At 38.1% G+C, this 14,532-nt stretch overlaps 1 protein-coding gene across 4 annotated transcripts in view; it reads right to left on the reverse strand.

Annotated features, from left to right (window-relative positions):
* Window positions 1–5,569: 5,569 nt before the first annotated feature.
* The window catches only part of spire1 (spire type actin nucleation factor 1), a 131,585-nt gene continuing 122,622 nt past the window's right edge, over window positions 5,570–14,532 (reverse strand). For all 4 annotated transcript variants that reach the window (XM_062980541.1, XM_062980542.1, XM_062980544.1 and 1 more), the window contains 5 exons: window positions 12,982–13,119; window positions 10,656–10,726; window positions 8,795–8,822; window positions 8,098–8,234; window positions 5,570–7,117 (listed from right to left, as the gene is read on the reverse strand). In XM_062980541.1, the coding sequence (XP_062836611.1) occupies window positions 6,859–7,117; window positions 8,098–8,234; window positions 8,795–8,822; window positions 10,656–10,726; window positions 12,982–13,119 (633 nt within the window). In that variant the 3' untranslated portion in view covers window positions 5,570–6,858. The remainder of the gene's footprint in view (window positions 7,118–8,097; window positions 8,235–8,794; window positions 8,823–10,655; window positions 10,727–12,981; window positions 13,120–14,532) is intronic.

A 14,532-nucleotide genomic window follows, 5' to 3' on the forward strand; every position in this document is an offset into this window, starting at 1 on the left:
AAGCATACATTTTATTTCCATTGCACTCCACCCCTATACATATCTAGCTAATGAAATGTGACATTAAATCCCATGGGGTTTATTCCGGGTACATAGGTACAAGATTGTAGCCTTGCAGATATGGAACATGGATATTTATGATGGCTCTTCCTGTCTCCCAGCACATGTCCCAACAATTCACTGGTGTGATGAAGGAACTAGTTGAGATGCACGTTATAAGGTAAAGGCAAAGGTCCAGCTTGCAGGGTCAACAAGGCCACCAATAACATACCATCTTCATCAGACACATTTGATGGGGTGGAAGACAGTGACGATTTTGCCAAACATATCGTCTGTGTCCTTTTTGTGTATGCTAGGAGTGGGAATTATATGGCCCTCCAGATGATGTTGGACTACAATATCTAGTATTCTCCCTTAGCTAAGCTGCTACAAATGGTTGGAGGTTGCAGTCCAAGATCTGGAGGGCTGTATGATTTCCAACCCCAGCCTATATGAGCAGGTCATAAATGTACTCTTCAACTTCTATATAGGTTTCCTAGCATTTCTTTTGTTCCTGGTACTATTTTCATGGAATAACATGCATTGTAAAAGTGTTGCTTTGTAGTGTTTCTGAAATAAAATAACATAGTTTTATATATGGCCTGTGGAACTTCTGTTTGATGTCTCCCTCTACTCGCAATCCATTAGGAATGATGAATTAATAAGGGAAAGCAGTACACCAAACAAAGCAGTATGATGAATTCAGTTCTTTAAGAGGTAAATCACAGAAAATGCTATGTCAATTACGTTGAAATCTTAGGATGTGTCATATGCGTAAAATGAGAAAAAAGAATGCTTCCCAAGAAAAATCAACAGGACAACAAAGCAATTTTGAGTTATCTTGATTCTCTAAAATATATGTAATATGTGTTCAACAACGTGAGCATGATGATTTTCTGTCATCAGTACTGAAAAATTAGTGTTTGAACCTAAGCTACGATATCTTTGTGGTATAACTTTGAACACAACAATGCTCTTGACTCATTCTCATAAATTAATCCTGAACCTATTTGTTTGGGAATAAACATTATGGAACTTGTTAAATAGACAAGCATTGGACTAGGCAGCACGCCTTGTATGTATAGTCTCTATACAAGCCACCGTAACAAGTGCTTTATAACAGCCTGCAATTTGGAGAATAGTGATCATTTTATTTAATAGTAAGTTAGGATTTGCATTCTAACACTGTTGTAATTTTTTAAACAGGGAGAGAGTAACAGTTTAAAATTTCCTGCCAAAAAGAGAAAAATGTAGGATTAACATTTCAAAACAATTATATAGCTTATAGGAGAAAAAATTGGCCAACGGTTTAGATACACCCGCACCATATTTAACCTAATCTTTGTGTGATGTCACCGTTTCACAAATGATTCAGTCATGGATCACAGACCTGCTGAACTAAGTTATGCATGGCAACATTATATGGGAGTTGGTTTGAATCATAATGCATCAGAAGGAAGAACTTATGAATGAGAAATGGCATGGCATGGAGGTGCTGGATGAAATGGGGATTATTTTCTTTGATAGCCCTTTCTGCCATAGGAGAAGCTGTTATGAATTCTGACATGAATATAATGAATTTAATGAGTGGAAGTGTAGTTTTGCAGAGAACAAAAGCACAGGTAGAAAAAGAGATCCCTTAAATGTACTTGAACTGCAGCTCCCATCAGCACTTTCCAATGTAGCCAAAGACAAAGCAGATGGAAAAGTACGACACAATTACATCTGGAGAGTCACAGGTTGCCAACCCATAACTGATAAGTACTTACAAAGGCATAAATATTGTCCATCAGTTTTTAGTATGGAAATATTTTTGGCAAACCCAAGTTTTTTAAAATTCAGAATAGTTTTGTCTTTGCCTACATGCTACAATCGAAGGGTTGTTGCAATGGGACAGGGGAAAAAATACTGTTACAAGTTGAATACCCGTTATCCAAAATGCTTGGGAAGGACTGGAAGAAATTTGGATTTCCCCCTCTGATTTTGGAATATCTGTACTTACATGGGACCCAAGTCTAAATGTGAAATTCATTTATGTTTCATAAACACGTTATACATGCAGCTTGAAGAAAATTTTATGAATTTTTAAAATTTGGGTTTGAAACAATATTTGTGTGCATTGCTCCACTGGAAAGCAAAGGTGTCACTCTCAACCACTTATGTGAACCATTTTGGATTTGAGGATTCTGGACAAGGGATGCTCAACCTTTATTTGACAAATTGCCATTTTATGTTGATATGTTTTTTTTCCTTCATGCACCCATGTACAAAAAAACCTATTCCATTTTACTAGCAAACCAGGAAGAGCACCTAGTTAACCTTGTAGGTATATTGTAAGAACAGAATTTTACCAAACAGTTAACACAGACAAAAGCTGTAACAGAAAGGCATTTTATTTTCCCAAGTATTTAATGTTTAAATAATGATTTTTAACAAAAGTAAAACAACCACAGTCTCCTGGGATGCATAAGAATTTTCTGCACATCAAGCCATCACAAAGGCAGAGGTGAGCTGCCTCAGAATTAACCACAGAAGGTTTTAATGTACGAAAACCCACAAGCATTGCACTGGACGCAAGTCTCCTACAGTACACACTGAATACTTCCTAGATGGATTAATAGTTACAAAAATAAAAGCTTTAAAGTTCTCATAGTGGCAACTTTACTGGGTTAGATACCCATTCTCCTCTTGAACAATGAAATAGGAACTGTGAGCTTCCATATGTTAAAACGGTGATAATGGGCAAAGTACATAATTGTTGGACATATCCTATTGTAATGTATCGTCTTCACAAAAAGGTTCATTCCTACTTTTCACAGAATGGCATCTTTCTGAACTGTAAATTACACATATTTACACATTGTGCTAACACTAACATCTGAACACATTTAAACAAAGTAGGGCACCAAAAGGCTTCATGCTAAAGAATGCTTTTTCTGAGGTATGGAGGGACAGAGATCACATTCTTGACCCCTGAACATATTTGGAATATTAATGGCAAGGTGATAGGAACATTACACTACTCAACAAAACAGCCAAGCTCACTTGCCAGGTTGAAAAATGAAGGAAAGTAGCAATACTGCAAAACTGGTCCAACTATCTTTTGCCAAACAAAACATTGCTGTATTGATTAGGGTTGTCATCCTCAAAAAGATGACTGGAATGACCAAGGAGAAGAAAAAGGAGGAACAGAGGGAAATTGGCAACAAGGAAAGTATACATCATTAAATCTGTAGTGGAAGTTTATATTATGAAATATACAATTATCATAATGTACCTGCTAAGTAATTGGGCATTGTGGAAACAAAAGAAGGAACTAACTGCCTCTCCACTCCCAAGATCTGAAACATTTGAGGTGGAAATTCCTCAGTCTCAGAAATGGCTCATTCCTGAAACCCAGAGATAATTTGCCAGAAAGGATTTTATCCACCTCCCTACAATTTTCCTTGGACCAGTAAACTCATAATGTAAAGATGATTTAATGATGGATGAAAAAAGAGAATCCTAGTATAGCGTTGAAAAGCGCAATGACTATTTCTATAGAGAGATAACTAGACTCCTGTTCATATTTAAACTTGATATCTGATCATAAAGAACCCTAACTAAAGAACTAAAGCAGTGATTGCATGGGAGAAGAACAGACAGGAGAAGGGTGATCTGAAGGGACGCAAGCCCCTGCCTTCACCTCACCATGTTGCAGGAACGTAACAGGAGCAGCTGCTGGCAGATTCATGGGCAATAAGGCACCCTTTACTTTTACACCACAAATTTGTCAACTTTTTAAGAAATGTGAAATACCCTTGAAGATACAGGAACCAACCTATTGTTTGAGCCTCTTGAGGGGAAAAAATACTACACCGCAACATTATAGAACATATCATTACAAGATCATTTTGTTAGGCCAGTTCACATGCCATGGTTATTTCTATAAATCTCCAATTTGATACAGGCCACAAATAACATAGCATTTGACATTGTGGAAGACCAAGGTGTTTTGCCATATCAAGAAAACATAAAAGCAACTAGCAATTTCAGTTGTGGTCCTCACCCCATTAATTTGCCAGCAGCAGTTTTAGTAAGATTTTTAAAAATGCAGAATTCAACCAGATCTATGATAAAATGACTGAACAACAGCAACAGCCCTTTATTAATCTAGTTCTATACAACAAATCTGAGGTAACTTGTGGCTTTCCCTATGAAACGGCTGTCTTGTTCAGGTACTGAGAATTCTCTAAGATGATTTTTCAGCCTCACTAATAAAAGAGAACCAATATTAGGGATGTTGAGCAGATATTTGCAGGTGTCAATTCACCTTTCACTTGTATATGTCTTTTTTTTCATTATTGTGGATTGGAGATTCTCTTCTATTTTCTACAATGGCTAAAGCTCCTACCTGGATACACTATTTTGGTAGGGGGGGATTTGAGCAGTATATGGTTATGAAGACTAATGGCACCACCAGCTGGGACCTCCAGGATATTCCAGCAGATTAAGTCATCAATCGGTGTCTGACTACAGAAGTCACTTTGAGTCTCCTTTTGGACGGAAAAAGCGGGGTACAAATAAACAACAATGTAGGCAGGCACTACTCCAACACTATCCCCCTCCCCACAACAGCCACTGAATGGCCACAGAGAGAGGGACTGCAGCTGATAAAAAGAGAGAGGAGAGATATAGTGTGGCCCCATCTCCAGAACTATTATGCTTCACTGTGCCATACTGGATCTTGATCATTGCCTGCAGTCTTCAATTCAATGAGACTACAGTAGCCTGTCTTGGGATCTGCTTTAAAGATTAGTGGTCAGGAATACATACCTTAAGCCTCCAAGCACTCATGTTAGTACATACACTTAAAACACGTATATGTCAGAGCAATAAGTCTAAAGATCTGGCTACTACTCTTGAATCGTTGGCTCTGAATATTTTGATTGGCTTAAAGTAACAGGTCGGTTTTCAACAATGTTTTCATTAAAGAAATGTCTAATTAGAGATAACATTTTAGCAGATTCTACCTATTTTGCAATGTCACTTATCAATCTATAATATGAAAATGAAAATCTTGAGCTGTATAGTTACAGAGAGTGGTTTGATAGTAAATATTGGCCTAGCCATTACAAATGTGGAAGATTTAACTGTCCTTGTTTACCAGATGATTTGAAGTGTTTTAACTGAACTGTTATGAATATAAAAATAACCCAGTTCCATTAACTCTACATTAAGCTCCAGTTTTGATTAGATTTAAAAATCTGAATATAAAAGAGTGCAAAAACGTGATGTTTGGTAATATTATTGGAATTTCTAAACAACTAGACAGTGTTTCTCCAAACCTTTAAAAAATCCAGAACAAAACCTCTCAATCTGAGACACGACTGCCTCAAATTTTGGCAGGATATAAAACTTCTTTGCAGCCAAGATATAAACCCCTATAAAAAGGGGGTTTAAAATGGATATGCTTCCATATATTTAGTTATTGCAATACTTACGTTTTCTATTATAGTACAAATATACATATTACCTGTTTTCTCAGGAATATCACCTAGAGAACATTCTTTATTTTACAAAAAAAACACACACCAATATTAAAAGGTTGAACTTGTATCTTGCACCTTTCCCATAAAGAGTATGATTCTGCTTAATTCTAAAAGTTACAACTAGCAAAACTATTACTACAGCTTATATTCAGAATACATTCAAGACAGGGAATAAATTACTACCACTGAGAACATACTAATTATATTATGCTGGAACAGCAGCAGGTGAAAGAGATTTAACACTTCCAGTTTACTCAGTATTTTACACTAGAGCCCAGATACTAGAAAAGGTCTGCACAACCTGTGTCCCTCCAGGTGTTTTGGACTTCAGCTCGCATAATTTCTGACCACTGGACAAGCTGGCTAGGGCCTCTGCAAGATGGGAGGTCCAAACATCTGGAGGGCCACAGGTTGAAGAGGCCTGCTTTAGAGCCTCTGGCGTGAATTGGTCAAACACACTGAGCACATCAGCAAATCAAGATCACGTTTTGTCTATAATGCAAGGCAGGGATGGGCAACATGCAGGCCACATGCACACTTTTCCTGGCTGCCCTCTTCCCCCAATTTGCCTTCAATGCCAATAGAAGTGTGCTGTCGGAATAGGTGCTCCCCAAACACCACCGAAGAAAGAAACAAAGAGCCATCTCCTCTTGCTTTTCTGGAAGGGAAGGAGGCAGCCCACTTTTGGGAGCCAGAGAGACTCTGGCACTCTCCTGTATCATAGAGAGAACCACTGCAGCAAGCATTCATTTCAGAAACAGTACGACAGCAGCGGAGGGAAACTTGGCAGCAGTTTAAATTATTATTTCAGCAGCAAGAATGCACTTTTCCAGTGGGAATTTTGCCCTCCCATCTATAAGGCATTAAGAGCCTTAATCTCTTTCACACACAACAACATGGACTTGTGTACCCCTACACAGTGAAATATCAAGTTAGTTGGTAGCAAATGCCAACATAGTTTAACGACAACAATTCTGACATTATCCTTGAAAACGCATACCAGAATAAAAATAAAAGGCTTCCTTTGTACACTGCACACATACAAAAAGGCAACAGTCTAACTGTTGTTTTCTTCCAGTGCAAACAAGTTTATTGGCCGACCTTCTGCATAGCCCGATTTCTGACCATTTCTTTTTTTTGTCATTTAAATGGAGTGGCGATATTAACGACCTAATGCAAATGTAAGCTGTCAAGTAGAACAAAGGAGAGGGAGAAAAATAGACATTCGGGTTTCATCAACAGGTTCTCTCAGGACCTCATGACGACAGCAGAGAGAAAGGCACAAGGCTCAGACCTCATTGATAGTCCTCTCAGAAGGGCAGTACTCTGAAGTGCCTGGAGACGCCATGTAGAACGACTGGGTCTTCCTTTTTAACCTGGCTCGCTTGTTGGCCAGAGAGAGGCTGCGACGGCTGGAATTAATGATCTCTGAAATGAACTTTTTGCAGTCCACACACACTTCCATTGTGCTCCAGTCCTCCATTAGTTCCTTTGGAAACAGGGCTTCTTCATCTGACTTATCTACAGACTTGGACTTTGTGGACAGTCTGAAAACAAAGATACAATTATTTCTTTATTAGTGTCACTAGTACATTTTTTCCGGCTCCTATAGATCAGGTGGGTTTCTTGTGGCCAATTATGGTAAACAGAAAACACAATATAGTGGCAAAAACAAAACCCTGGCCTCTATGAAGGCATTATGGTCTTTGAGAGGATTTGCAGTCAAAACAGATCAAAACAAAAAAAGAATATTTTGCAAGTTAGATTCATAAATGTTTTTCCAGCATTGTTCTGTATTTTAACAGTAAAGAAAAGTGTACAATCCTTTTTTTTTGGCAAGAGAAATCATATTTCCCTATAGAGGTTGTTGGGCCGTAGATCCCATCAGCACTAGCCAATGATAAGGAATAATGGGACTCAGAGTCCAGCACTATCTAGAACACTACTCATTCTCATCCAGGCTCCAACACAACACACACTAAAACCATTTTACAGAAATACCCGCCCCGCCCACAAGAGTTCTTAGCACCCTAAAGACAAACAAATGTATTATAGTACCATTTTTCACAGGCAAGAACTGAAGTGTAGAGAAAAAAGTTTTCCTCTAAATTATTTTAAGACAAAAAATACAAGATTATTCAGCAGATGGCTGTAACTACAGTGTATAAAATACATACTTCCAAATTATGATTTCATCCAGCTTGTATCATAAGATATCCATGTTTCTACAAATGCCTTTTAAATACTGAACGCTTTTTATTTTGCTTATTTCTACTTTGAGAGTCAAATATGTGTGCTTTATGACATGGCATGCCTGAAAATCACATTATCAAGAAATGCTGAGATGTTTCACTGGAAAGTGGACCCTGAAGTGTCTCTATGGATTTGCACAGGCAACTTGATATCTGTCTTATCAGTCTGATGGAACATAGGTAACAAATTCCTTCTAAAAATCACAAAACACAGACAATGAATAGCAACCAGTTAATAATCATTTCTCCTGGTCTTAAACAGAGCGATCTCTTACCTTGGAAGGCCCCTCAATGACCTATGATGACTGGTAGAAGGTTTATCAGGTTTCATAAAGCTCTCTCCTCTTTGTAAAGCAGACGGGCCCAGAGAAAAGATAGGAAGAGTGGAATATGGCTTTGATGGTAGACGCATCTGTCACAAGTGCAACAGAAAAAGAAAATATTATAGCCCTGAGACTATACTCTTTGAAAAAAAATCCCATTCTATTCCAAATGGTAATGAACTAGATAAGTTAAAGGAGGACATAGCAAAGTCCTACAGCTTCACAGTTTCCATTCATTAGCAATGGAGACTTCTACAGAAATGCCATAATATGATGCAAAATATGGAAATTTAATAATAATAATCATAATAAAAACATGAAAATAAGAATATTACACTGTATATATGAGAAGTATCATATTTGAAATATGTAAGATATATAGTACTTGCCATACATACTTTGTGTGGATATGCACATATACATGAACACACACGCAGTGTATGGTAGATATATTTACGCACACACACATAGTCAAATCAATGTATACAGAGAGAGAGAGAGAGAGAGAGATCAAAGTAGATTGTAGAGGAATTCATTCAGTTTTATTTCTTATTGCATCTTCCAATTTTTGTATGGAAGCCATAAAGCAGCCACTGAATGACACCACCAATTTTAAAACAGGAAATGGTTTACAAGTTTCTAAACTTACCTTTTTACAACACTGTGAGCATACAGGCCTGTAAAGGTAAAATAAAATATATGGCTTACTCAGCTGAAAGTAATGTCACAACCATAGAACAACAATGAGTGTCTTTTGAAAAGCTTACTATATTTTTCTTATAAAATTATTTTAAGAGTGATGATCTATTCTTGAATTTTGTTTGCTGTGGAATCTTTAAGTGCCACAACTGAGGAGATGGTCAGAGAAAGGATTTTAATTGGGATGCAAAGGATCCTCTGAACAGCAATTGGATCTTGCTCTATTTCCTGTTTTGACTTGTACGGCACCAAAGCCTACTCCAGAAGATTGTTTGGAGGATGGCTTGTGCAAAAAGATGCAGGTCATCAGAAGGTGTGATGAGAAAGTTCTGACAAATATTTTTAATCAAGAATTTCTGAGCAATATCCTTAAATTGAGACTCCCAATGGAATTGAGAGAAAGTATTGCATTTTCTCTCTTTTCAGATTGGGGAGATTTTGAGAATCGCATAGCACCCCCTTAAGACTCTGCCTTAGCACTTTTTTCAGTCATCCTGGAAGTGCAGATGCCAGATTTTAAATAGGTCTTACAAGAAACATGCAGAAACATTCACCTCGAGTGCAATATAGCTGTCAGTTAATAATATTTATAGCTTTTCATTATTAGAGTACTTAATAATGAGTACTCCCTATACGGTTTGGGACCCGGCTACCTTCGTGACTGCCTTTCCCCCTATGAGCCCGCACAATCTCTCCGATCTTCTGGGGAGGCTCTCCTCTCGTTCCCTCCAACATCACAGGTTCGGCTGGTGGGGACGAAGGAGAGAGCCTTCTCAGCGGTGGTCCCTCGGCTCTGGAACTCCCTCCCCAGGGAGATTAGGCTGGCCCCAACCCTGTCTATTTTTATTTAAAAACTTAAGGCATGGTTCTTTCAGCATGCTTTCGACTAGATAAGACACTACAGACCCCTTGACAACCATGCTGCTGTTTTGTATTTTATCTTCAACCCTACCCCCAACGTCATCTCAGGAAACCTTGGATTCCTCCGGCCAGGCACTTTAGAAGATAACCTTGTTATTATGCACTTTACTCTGACCCCCTTTACTCCCCTGACCTTTGATGGTTGAAGTTGATATTGATATTGTTTTAATACTTTTTATCTTGTTTTACGTATTTGTTAAAATTTGTGCCTGAATTCGTTTGCATTTTATATTGCTTGTTACTTGTTTTTATTGTCTTGTTTTATATTTTATCTTGTTTACATTATGTCCTTTGGGCTTGGGCCTGTGTTAGCCGCCCCAAGTCCCTTCAGGGAGATGGTGGAGGGATACAAAAATAAAGAATTATTATTATTATTATTATTATTATTATTATTATTATTATTATTATTATTATTATTATTATCATCATCATCATCAAGCAAGCAGTCTCTACTAGGGAACATGCCCAGCAGACTGAAAATTGCTAAGCCATTTCCTGTATCAGAAAATAATTATGATACATTTTAATTGGCACAAATTTGCCAGCTACAGTTCACAATTTATGAGCTCTTTGTTTTTGCTGAAACATACAACTATGGCTGCCATCGGACATCTGAGAAACTTGCAAAATCATGGAATTTGAGATATGCTGTCTACCCACTCCCCTTATTTTTGTATTCCATAATGCACCTGATCAGCTGCAACAAAAATTTTTGTGTCTTAAGTCTAGGAAAATGAAAAAGTGATCTATTCAAATTCTCCGCAAATGACCACTTTTTCCCCAATAAGAAGCAGCATGCTAAAAATACAATAAATAATAACTTGTCCATCCAGCATTCTGCACCTACAACTTCACTAGATATTGGTTCCTCATGACAAACAACAGCTTACCTTTTACAAAACTGACAAGTATAGGACCAAGTGAAGAAAGAAAACCTTCGAATCCGGCAACAAAAACAGAGCTACAAAAATTGACAAGAGCATGTAATTAATGTTAGGGTGTTTTCTGGAAATCAATTGATATTTACTTATATGGGAATAGCAGAAGATAAAAAAATGTCTAAAATGGAGATAAAACTATCATTTTTGGTGATTTAATTGATGCAATTAACATTGTGAAGAGGGGTAGTATTCACAAAGTATTAATGAACTGTTTTCACAATCTTTTGCTGATTCAAGTGTTTTCTCCATATAAATGAAAAATATATTTAAATTGTTCAACAGATGTTTCTTTCACAGCATGTTCCCCATTATTGCAGCATTTCTATATAAGGGCTTGAAAAAAAATTTAGTGGAGGGAACTGCAGGGGAAAGAGGAGAAATTCTGCTTGTGTTTCATTGGCCATCTGTCGGGGATGCTTTGAATGTGCCTTTCCTGCTTCTTGGCAGGGGGTTGGACTGGATGGCCCATGAGGTCTCTTCCAACACTATGACTCTATGATTCACCGTCTGTAATCAACAGCACTGTCCTAAAGCCATTCTTTCTCAGAAGTAAACCCAATTGAGTTCAATGGGTTGAATACAGACTTGTGTTCAGCAAAATGCTATTGAATTTGGACAAAGTGAACTTCAAAGTAGAGGAGGTAGTTTATTTTTCATTACTGTAGTTCATTAATACACCCGCCCCTGTAAAAAGTAGCTGGGGAAGAGAGAATCAGCAAAAATCACTTTTCTCCAGCAGTAAACCTTCATGACTCATTTTCAGGGAAACATGTCTGAATTTTTAACACCTTTCTCACTTTTGCATAGATTTGCAGTTTGTAAACCAGAATTACTTTCAACGCTGTTCTAGGAGACAAAGGCTTTTGTACACTTATCAGTCATTAAAGTGTGTGAAAAGGAAAATGAGTTAACTTAATTAATCATTTAACTTAATTAAATGATTAATTTAATTAGTTTATATTGATTTGTATAGATGAGCCTTAGTCAACTAAGCTTCTGACAAAGAAGCTCCTTTTAACCAAGTATTTCTAATTCTGGCCCAACTCTCTCCCCTACTTTTCTCCCTTGTTTTTTGTGTAGCTACAAAGAAATTGGATGATAATAAAGAAGGAATGGAGAAATACCGATTTTTGATGTCTGTGTTTTTGTGATTGATTCCAGCAATATGTCTCTAATAAGCAATGCAAGGTTGGGGACAGTGAAGGACATTTTAAAGTCAGACAACATATCCACAGGTCTTGTATCTATATTCAAACCCGACTAAACAAAACAAACTGTAGCCTCTCAGATGTAACTGTATCACAACTCCCATCAATTCTAATAATGATATCTAATATTGAGGAATATAGGTATTGTAGGCCACATAAAGGACATGATGGGATGGATTTACCTCACAGGCCTTGAGTTTGACACATGTGCTCTAGATTATTAATGTTTGTTTTTACTTGTGCAGAGCCTGCTTAGCCAGGTAATTTCATTTAATAAGTGCACATTGTGAATTTTTGATAAAAACCTGACTGAAACATGTTCAACTGCTCTTCTTATTTGTGGTGCAGGAACCTGTCCCTATTATTTCCATTTTATTTCTGCTTTTCATACAAGTTTCTGTTGAATACCCAGGAACACATTTGTTAACTGTCTGTAGTCAACTGAATTTCACCAATTTTCAGAATACAGTAGAGTATCGCTTATCCGTCATAAACTGGCGGGCAGAATGACGGATAAGTGAAACTGACTGATAACAGGGTGCGTGATCGCTCGTCCACCCTCCCTTCCTCGCTCACTTACCAGGCCAGATCCCAGCAGCAGCGACGGCAGCACTGGGATCTGGCAGGATGTGTAAGTGAGAGAGTGAGAGAGGGAGGGCCTTTGCCGCCCTCCTTCGCTCGCCCGCCCTCCGTTCCTCAGCTCCTTCGCCATGCCGAGTCCCGGCAGCACAGGGCCCGGCCTTGTGAAGGAGTGAGTGAGTGAGTGAGCGAGCACCTTTGTGTCCTTCCTTCACTCACCCGCTCCTTCGCCACCCGGCAGCACCAGGGCGTGGCTTGGCGAAGGAGCAAGCGAGCGAGCAAGGGAGGGCCTTTGCCACCCTCCTTCACTTGTCTGCCCTCAGCCCTCGCTCACTCACCCGGCTGGGTTCGGGCAGGACCGGGACCTGGCGGGGTGAGTGAGTAAGAGAACGAGCGGATTTGCCTCGGATAATACGGAGTGTCAGATAAGCAGAACTCGGATAAGCAGGACTCTACTGTATTGGAAAATGAACAGAATTTAGACATACCTTTCCCTTCTTTAGGGCAGTATAGACATCTTTATACTGCTGGTACTTCTCTAGCTCTGCTTTCACCAGTACTTGACGGATATGCATTACTTCTTCCACTGTGAGAGCCAGGCATTCCACCGGATAGCAAAACTCCTCCTGAAAACCAATATCCTCTTATTAATATGCATCTCACAATACCACCCAGCCACCAGTTTAGAATGCCAGCCACCTGGTTAGTCAGAAGGTTCACCACCTGAAACTGAAAGAGCATTTTCTGATCCATAGGCATCACGAATTTCAAGATGGCTAGGAGTTTTAATATGCCATCCTTTGTCATTTGTCAAGCCAATGTTAGGAACATCATATAAGCGATTTGATTCAGAAAGACACCAAAGTGTCACCTAGCCCTGAAAACACAGGTGATTATTTTCAAAGAAATTGTTCTGACACTTCGTGATGTCTAGAGCCACCTGAGAAATAGTTAGTAGCCCAATCCAATAGAAATCTTTATTCTGTGGTACCACATATGGGTGCAATATAATTATAAATATTTAGTATGATTAATGTCACACATAGATTTATTTTATTTGCATAGAGCTTTAATGACATTTAAAATTATAGCACAACTATTAATCCAACTTTTGAGGCATAAATGAGTATGTACAATATTAAACCTTCCTAAAGTTAGACCATCAATATTGCTAGTACCACAGAATAAAAAAGACACAATCCAAATCATCAATATTAATTGCACAGGTATAACTAAAAAACAGAAAATCTTATCTCCATCTTGCCATGAATGAGAAACAATGATATTTGGCGGTGGCAGAGTTTCAATTTAAGTTCAAGTCCAACTTATTAGCTCTCAGGAAAAACAGAGGGAAATCTCATTGTGAATGTGTGCACAATGCTGCAAAATTTAATACGCACATTAAATGCAGCATACTTCACTTTACATGGCTTTAAGATTATTCTGTCTTTTAGTTAGAAAAAATAATTCAGAATGCAGACCTTGTAAAAATGAGCATATAGGAGCCATCACATTTTGAAGGACTACTGTCTTACCCATCCAGAAATGAAACACACACAGAACTTCATCCTGCTCAAGATGCTCACAAAAACTACAATATGAGTTAAATATGCTTTTGCAACCACTAACATTTGTTCCAATTCAAGACTCTTTCTTTTCTAGAGAGATAAAATTCAATATGGCCAGCTCTGAGAGATGCTGTGCTTTAATCATAATCACACGTTTTTCTTTGTAACAAGTTTTAGAAAAGAAGAATATTTTCTAAAGTTTCCCTTGTTCCAGGTGAAGAACTTGCTATTTTCTTGGGCTTGCAAAACACTTTTAGACGTTTTTAAATACTGTAACCCCCGATATCCAATGGGATCTCAAATTGCCCTTCCAGGAATAGAAAGGACAAAACTGATTGCAAGATAGTGGATGTTTCTTCTGAAGAAAGTGGAGTAATTTCTGCAGATTATCTTTCACCTTCAACTCCTTATCATACTTTCTCAAAGGGTTCCCTACCCTACAGAGGAAACTTTAGTTGGGGGAGCAGCATC

Source organism: Anolis carolinensis, chromosome 4 (assembly GCF_035594765.1).
Source record: "Anolis carolinensis isolate JA03-04 chromosome 4, rAnoCar3.1.pri, whole genome shotgun sequence".
In the NCBI taxonomy this organism is placed as follows: domain Eukaryota; kingdom Metazoa; phylum Chordata; class Lepidosauria; order Squamata; family Dactyloidae; genus Anolis; species Anolis carolinensis.